Consider the following 14,386-nt stretch of genomic DNA (forward strand, 5'->3'; position numbering starts at 1 on the left):
TTTTGCTATACCTGCTGTTGTTTTTTGACTAAAAATTATTTTAAAAGTAAGTTGCATTTTTCTTACTTTTTTATCAATTTTAAAATACCGTACCGGTTATTTAAACGTGTTGTTCAAAAAAAAATTAGAGTACGTGACGATTAATATTCTACAGTTGGCAACACATTGGCTGGGAATCTGGGCTGGAAATTTTCCACACAAACTTAAAGTGAAAATGACCCTTCACCGTTTTCGTCTTGTACAGCATTTTTGTAATAACTTGCAACAATAAAAAATTTCTGCTCTAAAGTGAACATTATTTCTCTCAAAATGAACTTGTCAAAGTTTTGATGTCAAAAATTAGGACTGCTATATAAAGGACTTTAATCACCGCCTACTCTATTTTTTTTTTTGATCGCACGGTATTTCAGTAGACAATTATTGTTTACCAGCAATTGAAAGAAATAGAAATTTCAAACACAAAGGGATTTTATAACTGTGTTTTAGTGGGTAGTTTGAAATAATTCATTGATGACAGAAATATTGTTAATATATTTTTTTGAATATTGACTTGTTTTCATTCTAATAAAGACTTGTCATATATTTTTTACGGCATTCCTTTTTTTTAAATCGATTCATAAATTCAAAAACCAGTCTTTTAAATACCTACATAATAATTATATAAAAGTACAGAATACGTTTTTTGTTAAAAAACTTAAATTCTTATATCAAAACCGTATATAGAATGTAAGATCCATATTCGATGATTAATTAGCTTCATAAAGTCCATTCACTTTTCTAATAGAATTTAAATGTTGTTGTGAATAATTCCAACAACAACCATTTTATGATTAACTCATAAATCATTAAGCTTAGGGATGATTGCGGTCCCATTGTTATACACCATAAAATGGTGATAGAAATTATTCTGTATAATATTTCATTGTTATTGTTTACAACTAAAATTAAATTCTCTTCAAAAAAGTGAACGGGTTTTATATCTTCATAGGCACTGATACTCGTAAAATCTTATTACATGATGTCTTCAGAATTTGAAATATACCTACTCCTAAAAACCATTAAACATTAATAATTTGTTTTAAATCTTCGAGGAAAAATGTAAGATATTTATTTTGGTATATTTCTAAAAGAAAACAAAATATTTTTTATTTTTTTATTACATATTTCGATATTTTGCTTTTTTATTTTATTGAACATTATTAAATGTTTGAAGAGAAAGTAACTTTTGTCTTTCTGATTTTGTTATTTCTTATTAGTGTAAATTAAATTTGTACGCATTTGAAATGTTTATTTTTAAAATTTGTCGCAACTTCCGAGCAATCCACGCACGACTTGGTTTCCGGGCCCGCCTCTCTCCTAATTAATTTGAACGTTAATGAAGTCATTGAAAAATTGTCAATTTAGGGACCCGATGGCGTACAAGGGAAGTAGATCAAGTACGGACCAAGCCTTCTTCCAATCGACATTGCTTTTAATCAATCACTTATTGTTTGAAAAAACTAATTTATAGCACAATTGTGGCGACTTCCGTCGATCACTAATCAAGCGATGACTAAAATATTCTTATTTACCATGAAACAGATCAAGTCGTTCTGATGAAATATTCTTAAATGGATGCTTATGCTTAATTTCCTTGTATGAGTAAGGAAAGATCATAAATGCGACACCACACCCAGTAGACCACCTTGATCCGATTCCGACATTCTATGGTCATTCTCTACCAGCCCTTTGATACAACAGGTGGAAACAATGACTCTAATTGGTCTTAAATCTAGGATGAGAATGAAAATTTATAAACAGAAAGTTTGCGAAATGGATCACGTTTATTTTGTAATTATAAAGTGGGGCATTTATAAATAATTAAACAAAATCGGGCACAAAATTGGATACAGGTGGATCTCTGGACGTAACAGAGAAAGTGTCAAAGTATTGTGCAGAGGGCAAATATGTGACTTTCACTCCCAGTGATCACAATACATATTGAACAAGACTTATCTAATCGCATTTATTTCACAATTTTTGGTTTATTTACGATTTTTGACGGTTTTGATAGCTGTTCACCTTCAAATATCACAAATTCCTGTGTTAAGAATCCCCCAAAGTAATAGTGATTTACTATGCGTAACGATTTACATAGTTTAAGGTTGGATTGAGAAACGAGAGCACTTAATTTTAAATAGCTTTTCAATAACAAACTTGACACAGACCTAGGCTGCATTTGGGAAAATCTGATTGAAAGTTAGGGCGTGTTCAATTTTTCAAAATCGAACTTTCTTCTCACGTACGTGGTACATATTTTGTCACTATTTTCTTACATCACACGTGTCACGTAATGACCAAAATTTACAATGTAGTAATTTTGATTTCGACGTGGAAAGCTGATAAATTGTCCCTCGAGACGGGATATTTTGCACTCAAGGTCCAACTGTGCCCATCAGACTCACTGTCCGCTAAATATTTTAATATATTCCTGTTAATTCACTTTCACTATACACGCCCAAGCAACCACTACGTACTGTATAATTCTACAAACGCCCATGGATTTGTAATGAACGAGGAATGTGCCGTTTTTTTCAATTTTAGCAAGGGTTGTTTTATCATTAATCACGAATTACATGTCGTCGTGAGTGAAACACATATTGTTCGATATTTTATTAAAGAAACTCAAGTGAAAGTAAATATTTTTCAAAATTATGGGAAGCTTATTTTAAGACCCACAGAGATTGCAAAAATAAGTGGTGGGCATCACAGCTTGTGCAATAAAACAAACATCATAAATCACAATTTGTGATTTATAACTCTATAAAGTCTTGAATTGAAAAGTGCCACGCCTGTGGTGCACCGGTCAAATATTTATTTTTTGTTTTTAACAATACGTATTTCTTACTTAACTCGATTTAAAATAAATGTAAATAAGATTATGAAACAGTTAGTTAATAATTATTCATTAGCAGTTATGTTTACTGTTTAGCGAGTTTTCCCGGAAGCTTAAACTGATGGAAAAGTGGATATGAGACATTTTCTTCTAAGTTCGTTGAAAATATTTATTAGGCCATTATAAGTACCTTCCACTGGTGTTCCAAGAATTCTTGCATAATTATTACGTAAATTATTAGTATGCAAGCAGCTAATGCAGCTGATAGTGCATTTGTAGGCAGACATTAACTGTAAGTCCTGACTATAGAACCAAATGAGTTAGATTTGTGAGAAAAAATCTAGAAATTTGATGGAAACCTGGAGGAGTTTCCTGATTCCGTGAAGAAAGTCAGTAATTTCACAAATTAGGTTGTGATAAGGAATGAGGTAAGTGATCATCAAACCTTGACTCAAATTATAGAGTAACAACTAATCATTTAGTCGGGATTTTTGAGTTGGTAAATTGCAGAATTGCATCTTTACCTTCACCTCCAACATTTTGATCTTTCCGTGTATTTATGGAAATAATAAAAGGCTTCAGGGTTAGTTGAAACTTGATTTATTTTTTGGTCGGGTTCAAAAGGAATTTTTACCGGTGTCGTGCTGGAATTTCTGATTAAATATTGTCTTGAGAATCGAAGGATATCCGTGACTTCCGGCCGAATGTCTTCTCGTAAAGTAACGGCGATCAGAGTAACAGTAATGCAAATTTCGGGTTACAGTTAAGCCCCCTGTTTCATTGTTCAATAAATTAGTCCAAGTCTGCTCTCATATAAACAATAATTAGAAATTACGAGTATTCATCATATGCGTGCTAATTTCAACGGTCGAGTGGGTCGCATTTTTCCGTTCTCGATTCGCTTCTCATCTGGAAATGGCTTTTTTGGCCCCTAATTCTCGCAGTTTTCTCAAAGAGAAACGCCGCGTTTTGTAATTAGAGCTGAAATGAAAAGTTGTTATCCTTGTATATGGAGATGTACAGGTTGGTCGGGCACACGGGCATCAGAACCTTGGATGAGACATTTCACCAAATGCCAAAACGACTTGTTCGCCTTGCAGGTGCATCAAATGTGCTTTCTTTCATTTACTTCCAATTAGAAAAACAAGAATTCGACCGAAAAACACTAATTAATTGCTTAATTTCATTTTTCGGACATTATTTCCACACCATTAATGAAGAAGTGAACTTGGAAGCACTTTCTAGTTTTGCACTACATTTTAACCTTCATTTGCAATTTCATAAGTTTGGAAACTTTGCTGAACTTTGATAAGCGACAAACTAGCCTATTATTCTTTGATAAACAAGTGTTACTTAAATTATTTTGAATAACGTTCAAGTACTTTCACTATGGACATCATCGAGAATAAGACACATTATATAATAAATTGCCGATCAGTTTGATGTTGTTTATATTTAAGTAGCACAAACCTCATCAGTTCATCTTGGTTCATAAGCATTTAAAAATAAAAATTTGTGAAACTTCTTAATGTAGTTTTTATGATAGTTGCCAAATTTGATGACTTCAATATTGTAAGTGTAGCGTGAAATATTTTCAAAATGTCATGAACTCAAATATCCGACCACTTATGAAGGTCGTCTAGTGAAAACTTGTTTTTTACTAAAATAATAAGAAATTAAATATTTGGCTACTTTCACCGTATTTTAAAATTTTTCTATTGAAAAATTATGCTAGACAAATGAATTATCATACAGAGTGGTTCATCTAAACCAAAAAGAAAATATCTCATTTTTTATTAACTGGCGACCGAAGGAATTAAAATGTAAATTATTTGAAGCAATCTTCAAAAATTAGCGAATTTTTTATTTTCAGAACTCACATGTGTAGGTATTCGTGAACAAAATAATTTTACAATTATTCCGGCGCATCCACCAAAATTATGTTAAAAATAAGAATCGATGATAAATTTACTGATTTCAAACTCAGCATAATTTTTTGCAAAAATTCGACTTTGTTCTGCAAAATGTAAATGAGTTAGGTGTGTCTCAACTTCATCTCCATTTTAAACCTTGATGAAAATTGATTTTGCAGAGACACAAGATATCAAGGTGACTTTGTGGTCGTTAGTTCCAGTTCGTGTGTCAAAGTTAACGTTTAAACAATTTCCCTTATCGACAAGGAATATTTCTATTGTTCATTATTGGAAATCACTTGTTTCGTGCTTCCGGTTCGAAAGAAATAAAAAAGATAATTTTAACAGGAAGGTCAATTAATACGTGTTTCTAAAGACACAGAATAAAAGATTGAATATTAATTAGATTAGCATCCAGCAACAACCTTGACTGAACAAATATTTTCTCTTTTTTTATTGAAATGTGTTATTTTAGTGATAAATCAAGTTTTGCCAAGCAGACGATTTCAAGTAATTGTGACCTTTAATTAAAATTTGAACGAGGTTGCTTGTTAGTTCTTGAAGAAAATGTCTGTTTTAAGGCTAAGACACGAATATTATTTCATTGCATATCTCGTATTATGCACAATGTGCTAATGCATTGACATTTATAGTAAGCTTTTATAAATGCATTTTCACTCAATATTTACTACACAACAAAATAATAACGTATTTAAGCCGGTTAAACAAAATATTAAAGGCACCTATTAGATAATAGTACGAACGAATATTAAATTAATGGCTTTGTACTTAATTAAGTGACATAAGCGTGAATAGAAATTTGAATTTGTAAGTCTTTGTGTTAAGAATAAATGCGATAAGTTGGAGAATGTGATTAGACTTTCCTTACGTAAATAAAATGTTTTTCGGTATTTGCATATTTCATAAACAGGTATAAATTAGTTTAAACAAATATCGAGTATAATTTTTATTTCTATTTATTTAAAAAGTACCCCAACCTGTCCCATCCCGTCTGTCGGACCCACAACCAAGAAAAATAAATAAATTAGCTGAAAAAGAATTGTCAATACAACAAGTTTGTCCAAGTTGAAGAAATACCATTTTGCTAAATGTGGAAGCAAACACTTATCAGTCTTCGAATCGTAGGCGAGGCCCACTGGACATTGAACCACTTCAGATAGACCATCGTGACATAAGCACGCAGCAGTGCATTGTGGGTTGAGTGCAAACACTGAACCAGGTTTACAATTCTCAATTTGGCTCATAAAATCTGAGAAAAACAATTAAAATCATTGTTGAGGCTTTAGTAAAACTTACCTTTGGGAATATTTGACAGAAAGTTAGCTTTGGGGCTAAAAATTAGTGGTTCTTTTGAGCAGTCCACTCGGTCCTCATAGTCACACACTCCTATATTCTAGCAAAAAAAATATTTAAAAGTACGATTGAAATTAAACACTTACATCATTAAAATTAAAACCGCTGGGACAAGTGTAATTAGCCACAATTTTCCCTCCTATACAAGTAAAATAATTGCTGCAATTTTGTCTGTCTCTGAAAGTCCCAAATTCGAGAGGACATTCACTTTTTATATCATTTCTAATTTCTGGATTTGTGGTACTCCCACAGTTAACGTTATTGGGATAATCGCAATATCCGTTGTTTGAGAAAAGAAGTCCCTTAGGACACTCTTGCTCAATCACAACGTCATCCCAACAATTAACAAATTTATTGCAAGTGTCACTTCGGAATTGTCCTCTTGGTTTCAGACACTTTTTTCTTAAATTAGGGTCAACTACAAATATTTATTAAGCAAAAAAATATTAAACATGGGCTTAATACTTGTAGGTAGAGTCACAATTAATGTTGGTGGAGCTACAGTTGTGGCTTGACCCGGAGTCGCACTTGAAGGAGGCATTCCTACAAGTTCTACAGTTAGGTTTAAACCACTAATAATAAAGAACACCTACCTTCAATCGGCCTGCCCCCACAATTAACGTTTTCGGGATAATCGCAATATCCTCGAGGACTAAAAAGGAGTCCTTCGGGACAAAATTGTTCGACAGCTACCCCGTCCCAACAATTGATGTATTTATTGCAGGAATTGCTTGGAAACTGCCCCCGGGATTTTTGGCATTTTTTTGATAAATCGTCTGGAATCGGTTGATTGTTTGGAGGAATTGCCGGTAACGGGGGTTGATTTATTGGAGGAATTACTGGTGATGGGGGTTGAATTATCGCCGGTTGATTTGGAGGAGTGACTGGAACTTGCACCCAGACGAATCCGGGGTTGGCAGGACTCGGTGTTTGGCCCCCTTGGGTGAGATTTTGTCCAGGAGGCAAGACTACCGCTATTTGGAATTGTTGGACGTTTTGTCGCGGTTTAATCGCTGCATTTGTGGGAAGAATAACAATTAAAATAAAGCACGTTTGAGATAGAATCCTGTTTTGGTACAGATGGACGATATGGGACAATTTACTGCAGAGGTGCGGTAGCAGGGACGAGTTATAATAATTAATTCAGAAGTTGGAAATTTTTAAATAGTTCTAGTTTTTGTCTCATTTTTAATTAAATTGATCACAATGGATTTATTATTATTGATCTATAAATAAATATTTGGAGTTGTTGAACTCGTCGGGCTCTTGGTGGGTTGGTAATTGCATATATGTTCGCAAATGTTTTTTTAATTTTTATTGCTTTGGACGACCGTTTTAGGACTCTTTACCATTTAGGTTGCTTCAAGTAGGTTGTATTTTACTCATGCTATCTTAACTGGAGCCGACTGAAAACCGCCCACGTATCTATCTCGCCGCTTCGGTTTTGAAAATTTATGCTAATTGCACCAACAGAAATCTCATCTGGTTTCAGTAAAAATGATTTAGTACCAATTACTTCATTAGATTGCAGGGTGGTTTCTTATCGGGTTCGCATCCTGTACGTCCTCATTAGTGAAAGAAAATCATTTTAATTAACTTAAATTAGATTGTGTAGACATTTTAGATTAAGGAAGTATAAATAAAAATAAATGGCAGTCGCTATAAGCGAAGCTTATTTGAGATTATTTTGATCCGGTTTTGGAATCTGTAATTTATTTCTGAAATCAGATTTTGCGGTTGTGAATTGTGGAAGGTAACAATAAAAAAGATCTTTTTTGTTTAAAAATATCTCAGGTAAGCTAATACAAATTACTATACAATTTATGTTCAATGAAGTAATAAGTGAAGAACTTATGGATGAATCATTTTTATCTAGGTAAAGAACCCTACAAAACATTAGATATTTTTTAATAATATTTACTACAGAGGTGTGTAATTAGTCTTTTAGCTGTATTCAAATTGTTGTATTATAAAAAATTAAAAAAAAAAATTTGGTAAATGGGGGTAAAAAATATTTACTTACAACTTGAAAGAACTGCATTTTTGCTGCCTGTGAGAATAAAAAATGACACAACACTTGTAAAAATTGCCCTCATTTTTTCTGTCTACCCTTTCTATTAATTTCTTCACTCCTCACAATTCGCGAATTTGTTTCAAAGTCACGGTCAAGACTTCTTCTTATACAACTTGGCAATTTCCCCCGCCACTTGAAAATCGAACAAAAAGGCAAAATTGTACATTTTAGGCTTCTTCTGGAATAACAGAAGAATGTCTCATAGGTGGATAACTGTTAATCTAACACAATTTTCTTGTTTGGGTGGTTATTCCTATCTAAATATCCAGTTGAATCTATAATGTGGAGGATTTACAAGAAATTAAAATGTGGGAGATGTTGAGTTTGCAGTTTAAATTTTAATACAAAATGCATTGCTTAGGTACTTGGAATTGCAAGTGTTTATTTTGTCAATCAGGTTCAAGAAACTACATCAAACTTTGCAAACTAAAAAAATTTAAAAAGACTAATAAGATGTGCTAAAATACAAATCTTAAAAAAATGTTTTATTGTGCATATTTCGAAACGACTTTTGTAAAAGATAAAAAATTGTCAATTTAAATTTTCATATTATGGGGTTCAGCCCTACTTGGTTAAAAACGAATTTCTAACATAATTTTAGTTTTGAAAAATTAGGCACCTTCAAAAAAACTAGGTATTTTTCTGTAGCGTAAAGTGCCTTTTGTGTAGCAAATCCAACCAAAAGTTATTAAGAAAAGTTGTTTAGAATCAATATCGAGGCTTTTATACCTACCAAATTTCAAAATTATCGGTCAATTATGTTTATTATTTCACAAATGAAAACATTCTATTTTTAACAGTTCTTTTACTCCGAATAAAAAAATTACATTTAGATTATTACTACAGTGGCGGACACGAAACTTTGGAGATCAGTTCAAAAAATGTCAATGTACTCCACTCTTTATTGTTGTCATTATGATTGATGTTTGAAAATAAAATTTGAAAGTTTTAGTTGAAATTTATTTTTGGCGTCGATTTTCCGAAACCATAATTCCAGCAATACATGTTTTTATAAATTATTTTGTTTTGTTGTCATTTTTTCTCTAGCTGTCAGGATAAATATTACAAAAACCGAAAGTGCGGTTAGTTGCCTAATGCCCGTTTTACCTTTTTATGTCAGTCAAATGACAAATTGTCCAAAATTCCGTGTCTGCCAGTAACTTTTTGACGTATCTGTTAATAAAAAACAACTACCTTGGAAAAAAATGAAAAATTTCCGTTAATTTTAAAATTTGGTTTAGGCTAACTAAAATTATACATATGTTAGAAATTAGTCTTTAACCATTAAGTAAGCAAGGTTAAACTCCAAAAAATAAAAATTTAAATCAAGAATTTTTTATTTTTTTCAAGAGTCGTTTTACCTATCCGGAGACACACTCTAGATTAAATACAAGTTTGAAATATGTATAATTTTTTGTTGTTGAAGACAGAGGAATGGTTTGTAATATCTTGTAAATGGATTTGAAAGATATTTAAATATCTTATTACTTAAATTTATTCACTATTGAAGAGATTCTATTAGTTTTTCAGATTGCATAAGAAACATCAGCTATTATTTTCTTATTTATTGTATTTTTTGAGGGAGATTTATACTAATTTTACAAGATTTACTAATAAAGCATTTCTGTTAGAAACATTTATTGTTACCCACTACGAAGTGTTAATATATCTTCCATTTTCTAGTGTTAGATTTATTGCAATAGCATGTAATATGTAATACAGTTTTATTCATTAAAAAGAAAGTTTTCTTATAATAACCTCGAGTCAAATAACTTTTTTCATCAATATACTATTACAATTTCCTTAAAATTGCAATATTTTGTTGATTCTTATCTAGAAGTCGAATCAGAAGTTTCTGATTGGGAAAATTTTTTGGTCATACAGAAAAACGGGTCAGTTCGACTCAAATTTAGAAAATCCAAAATAAAAAAAATGGAAAAAGAAAGCAAAAAAAGCGGTCCCGTTAATTCAATACAAATTGGGAACACGAGTTTGTCCGAAGCGTGGCGTACTTACCCGAATGGATCTTTTCTCAGCCGAAAAGTAGACAGCAGCCATCTTGGTATGTCCAGGGAGTGAACAGTTAGAAAACATTGGTGTTAAATTTGTGCTCTTTAAAAAAATCACCTCGTAATTAGGGTCCCTAAATTTACAGTTCGTGAGCCTTATGGCGTGTTTAAATACTTTAAAGCAAGAAATAAGAACATTAGAGGGCTTCTTTTCGAAAAATCATGAACGATTTCAGATCGTGTCCGCGAGTGTCGACGAGCTCAGTTGTAGATTTATAGGGAAAAACGGTAAAAAATACGAAATCCACGCGAATATTACGGTAAGTCTTGCCCCTCGCGAGTAGCCCCGCTGTGTACAGCCCCCCTGTTCTCTCAAATTTAAAGCCTGCGACGATAACAAAGGCTATATCCATCCTTGTTGGCTTTTTTTGACATTTAACATATGTAGGCTAAAAACAGCTGAAGTGATATGTAGGTCCCTGGTTTATAAATCATTCGGGTAAAAAGACACTTGTGGTCGTTTGCAGGAAACGTACCCGTCTGTGCCCCCCGTGTGGTTCGCGGATTCCGAAGAAACTAGTATTACGAATGCTGTGCAGATATTAAGTAACACGGAAGGCTTAGACAACCACGTCCTCCACCAAGTTTCGATACTTCTTAGGGAACTATGCCGCTTACATGCCGTCCCTGAGCCCCCCGACTTAGATAGACTACATATTCCAGACCCACAAACAACAAATCGGTAATTTCGCTTTTTTAAGATAGTCTTCAAGAGTCAATGAATCTAGTGTTGATACAACTATTGTTGTTTACCATGAGATCAGAATAGATTTATCACGAGAATAAAAGGGCAAACATTATCGCACACTATTGTACGTCTAGTTGTTTATTCAGAGCACAAATTTGCATTTTTTACGATTTTTGGCACACATTTTTGCTTGTTATGTAAACATGTTTGAAGCAAATATTGTGTTTACATGTAGGTTTACCTATTTTTTATCTATGTTTTTGTATTTAGGTGCAGCCAAGGACACAAATAGATATCAGGTCACTTTGTTGATGCGTCCAATTTCGGCACGCAGCCTTGCACTTGATAACTTTCTAAATTACGAAAGATGGCTGCGTTGTTTCACTTTTTACTGTTTTTAAATAAAACGGGCCAAATTACGTAATCGTTAGAAAATGGAAATGTTATTTTATTTTTAATTATAATCATAGAAATATGTAATAAATAATGTTTTTATCCATTTTAAAAATCTTTAAATTAGCCAAAAGAAGATAAAGATCAGCAAAAATATATTGGTAGCACAATGTATCCCTTAGAGAAATGTTTAAACACTGCCTTTCTCACTAAGAATTTCTCAGTTTGTTTAAACTTTTTTAAGGAGAAAATTCTGTCAATAGTAAAAATATTGTATTTTATTCTCTTATCAGTTTAATAACAGTTTGCGCCATTCTAGCATTGTTGAAAGTTCTAGCCAAAAATTAAAACTACGTAACAACCACCTATTTATTTTTTTTTAAAACTTGAAAAACGTCTTTATGTAGATGTATTTGGGTACAATCTTAAAAAACTAATCATAAAGGAATAATTGTACATATACTTTGTTACTACCATTTTCGTGAAAATAATGATTGACACTAAATTGTAAAAATGTAGTAAACCTATTTTTATGTGAGTTTTTAAAGTTGTGTTAATATTTGTAATATGTTTTTAAATTAGAAGTTGGTACAGAAAGCAAATACTTAATAGAAAAGACAAAATTAAGAAAATGTTTTATCTAATGCGACTTTGCACCATGCTCTTCTTTCAAACGGTGTATCATTAGAATAAATGTATTTTTCATTTGTTGATATGTTTTTTTCTAGATGTCAATAATTTTTAAATCACTAAAATTTATCAAATAACAAGTTGGCACAAATACGTGAGTAATACAATCCATTGAAGGAACAACAAAAGTTTGTATTTTTTACTACATAGTACTACATAACACCGTTTCCCAAAGTAAAAACAATTCGTTAAAATATTTATTTTATTAAGTTTGTTTAAAATAATGTGTTTTTCTGATTTTTTGTAACATTCATAAAGAATTTAAATTAGGTTATTAAGTAATACTTATGGTGTTTGTAAAATAAAAGAAGTCGATATTTAGTAAAATTAAAGGATTTCCGTTTTGTGCATATTGCCTATTATTTATTTTTTCCTGTACAGGATAAGCGCTGCCGACGAGCTGATGGAAGATGAGGGCCTCGACAGCGACGGCGAGGCCGATATCGCCGACAGTGACGCAGAAGAGGACAGTGACGCTGACGAGGATTTGGCAATGGAGATGGACGACAGCCGACCAAAAGCAGACGAGATGGGTGTTGAACATTTGGCCACTTTAGAACGCTTAAGACAAAACCAAAGGCAAGAATATTTAAAGGGATCTGTCTCAGGCTCAGTGCAAGCGACAGATCGTCTTATGAAGGAACTTAGGGATATATACAGATCTGAATCATTTAAAAACAAGATGTACCAGATCGAACTCGTTAACGAATCACTGTACGAATGGAATATCCGTCTGATGGCCGTAGATCCTGACAGTCCCTTAAGTCACGATTTACAGATGTTGAAGGAAAAAGAAGGCAAAGATGCCATTTTACTCAACATGCTCTTCAAAGATACTTATCCGTTTGAACCGCCATTTGTAAGGGTAGTTCATCCCATAATCTCAGGCAAGTTTTGGTGATTTTGGACGTACTATTTTATTTTTTGATGTTATTTTTTAGGAGGTTACGTGTTAGTAGGAGGTGCGATATGCATGGAATTGTTAACGAAACAAGGCTGGTCAAGTGCATATACCGTCGAAGCCGTAATTATGCAGATCTCAGCCACTCTAGTTAAAGGGAAAGCGCGTATCCAATTCGGAACACCAAAAGTTTGCTCCCAAGGACAATACAGCCTTGCGCGTGCCCAGCAAAGTTTTAAATCACTTGTACAAATTCACGAAAAGAACGGTAACAAACTATGCATTTTCACAAAACAGAAATAATTTGGCTATGATTTAGGTTGGTTCACGCCCCCGAAGGAAGATGGTTAATTCAAGACTGTGCCAATATATATTTATCCCTCTCATTTAAGATAATGTACCCACACATCATTGATGCCTGTTTTGTTAATTTTGACGATCTTCAAATCTTATATCTTAGTGCCTACACATTCTTTTTTCTCTTAATCAAAAGAATCGTTACATCATTTTCATTCCAAATTGTGTTGTACATTTAGGAAAACGATAAAATGTGTAGAGTTGTAAATTGGTCCGTAATGTAATATTACCTTTTTTTAATTGGATTATTTTTGGTGTAATGAAGTAATGAGTGATTGTTTGTTGGGAACTGTGATGTTTTTCATTCATGCTGTTTATTTTTTTCATTTTTAAGTATGTAATTGTTAATGTGCAATTGCCCATTTTTTGTGTTATTTTTTTTCACGTTACACAAATCAGTAAAGTACATTTCACGAAGAATTAACGCCACATAAATTGTAAAAAGTACATACATGATTTTTGTTATTGACTTGAATTAAAGCATGATTAACTGATTGTGATGAGACTCAATTGGAAGGTCATTGGAACAAAAGTTTTTCTAAGTTTTTTTTCACATAGTACTAAGGTTATTATCTTACCTATTTACATTTTTAATGTTTTGTACGAAAATGGTAGATTAACCTTAGTTTAACGTTTCCATACTTATTTCCTAGTTTAGTGTTACTTTAATTTAATTGGCAGCAAATATTGTATTTTATATAACTATGTATTCTGTTTGCTGTAATTTCACTCTTTAAACAGTATGTCGAGTCTGTGCTTTTAGTTTATAAGATCAATAAACTATTATTATAAAATTTTTCGTTTCTTTTCGCCAAACAAAAAAAATTAAACTCACCGTGTTTAGCTGATTGCATACCCTGAGGAGTTTTGACAGTCAGTGCAGCCAATCTTGGTAATTTTCTGGATGTTTGGTGTTGTAAAGGTTGCATACACTGAAATTGGCTTTTTATGGAGAAGTTGTGTATAAAGTGAATATCCCAAAAAAGTTATTTGTACATATCTGCGCTATTTATAATTAATTAAGGAGTAGATGAAGGTAAATAGTATACCAT

The 14,386-nt window shown here is 32.4% G+C and overlaps 2 protein-coding genes across 2 annotated transcripts; one reads left to right on the forward strand and one right to left on the reverse strand.

The window, feature by feature from the left end:
* Positions 1 to 5,740: 5,740 nt before the first annotated feature.
* Positions 5,741 to 8,339, reverse strand: LOC123007389 (probable chitinase 10). Its single transcript, XM_044402669.1, has 7 exons — positions 8,186 to 8,339; positions 6,756 to 7,175; positions 6,628 to 6,705; positions 6,249 to 6,580; positions 6,106 to 6,202; positions 5,887 to 6,058; positions 5,741 to 5,837 (listed from the first exon to the last, which is right to left on the reverse strand). Exons 1-7 carry the CDS (start codon positions 8,256 to 8,258, stop codon positions 5,834 to 5,836), a joined length of 1,176 nt encoding a protein of 391 aa, XP_044258604.1. The 5' UTR covers positions 8,259 to 8,339; the 3' UTR covers positions 5,741 to 5,833.
* A 1,935-nt stretch (positions 8,340 to 10,274) lies between these two features.
* Positions 10,275 to 14,128, forward strand: LOC123007041 (ubiquitin-conjugating enzyme E2 Q2). The gene is made up of 5 exons (XM_044402056.1): positions 10,275 to 10,565; positions 10,773 to 10,987; positions 12,458 to 12,963; positions 13,018 to 13,245; positions 13,297 to 14,128. Exons 1-5 carry the CDS (start codon positions 10,404 to 10,406, stop codon positions 13,326 to 13,328), a joined length of 1,143 nt encoding a protein of 380 aa, XP_044257991.1. The 5' UTR covers positions 10,275 to 10,403; the 3' UTR covers positions 13,329 to 14,128.
* The last annotated feature ends 258 nt before the right edge of the window (positions 14,129 to 14,386 follow it).

The sequence above is a fragment of the Tribolium madens genome, unplaced genomic scaffold (genome assembly GCF_015345945.1).
Source record: "Tribolium madens isolate multiple individuals breed KSU strain unplaced genomic scaffold, Tmad_KSU_1.1 Scaffold_3;HRSCAF=73;Tcas5.2_LG2, whole genome shotgun sequence".
Classification (NCBI taxonomy): domain Eukaryota; kingdom Metazoa; phylum Arthropoda; class Insecta; order Coleoptera; family Tenebrionidae; genus Tribolium; species Tribolium madens.

Bases quoted from the DNA above. Each gene is read 5' to 3' on its own strand.
- LOC123007041 (XM_044402056.1), top strand. From the start codon at position 10,404: ATGGCGTGTTTAAATACTTTAAAGCAAGAAATAAGAACATTAGAGGGC. The intron at 12,964-13,017 runs GCAAGTTTTGGT...GTTATTTTTTAG, and splicing joins AGTTCATCCCATAATCTCAG to GAGGTTACGTGTTAGTAGGA. The intron at 13,246-13,296 runs GTAACAAACTAT...GCTATGATTTAG, and splicing joins ACAAATTCACGAAAAGAACG to GTTGGTTCACGCCCCCGAAG.
- LOC123007389 (XM_044402669.1), bottom strand. From the start codon at position 8,258: ATGAGGGCAATTTTTACAAGTGTTGTGTCATTTTTTATTCTCACAGGC. The intron at 7,176-8,185 runs GTAAGTAAATAT...CCACAAATGCAG, and splicing joins AAATGCAGTTCTTTCAAGTT to CGATTAAACCGCGACAAAAC. The intron at 6,059-6,105 runs GTAAGTTTTACT...TGTTTTTCTCAG, and splicing joins TCTGTCAAATATTCCCAAAG to ATTTTATGAGCCAAATTGAG.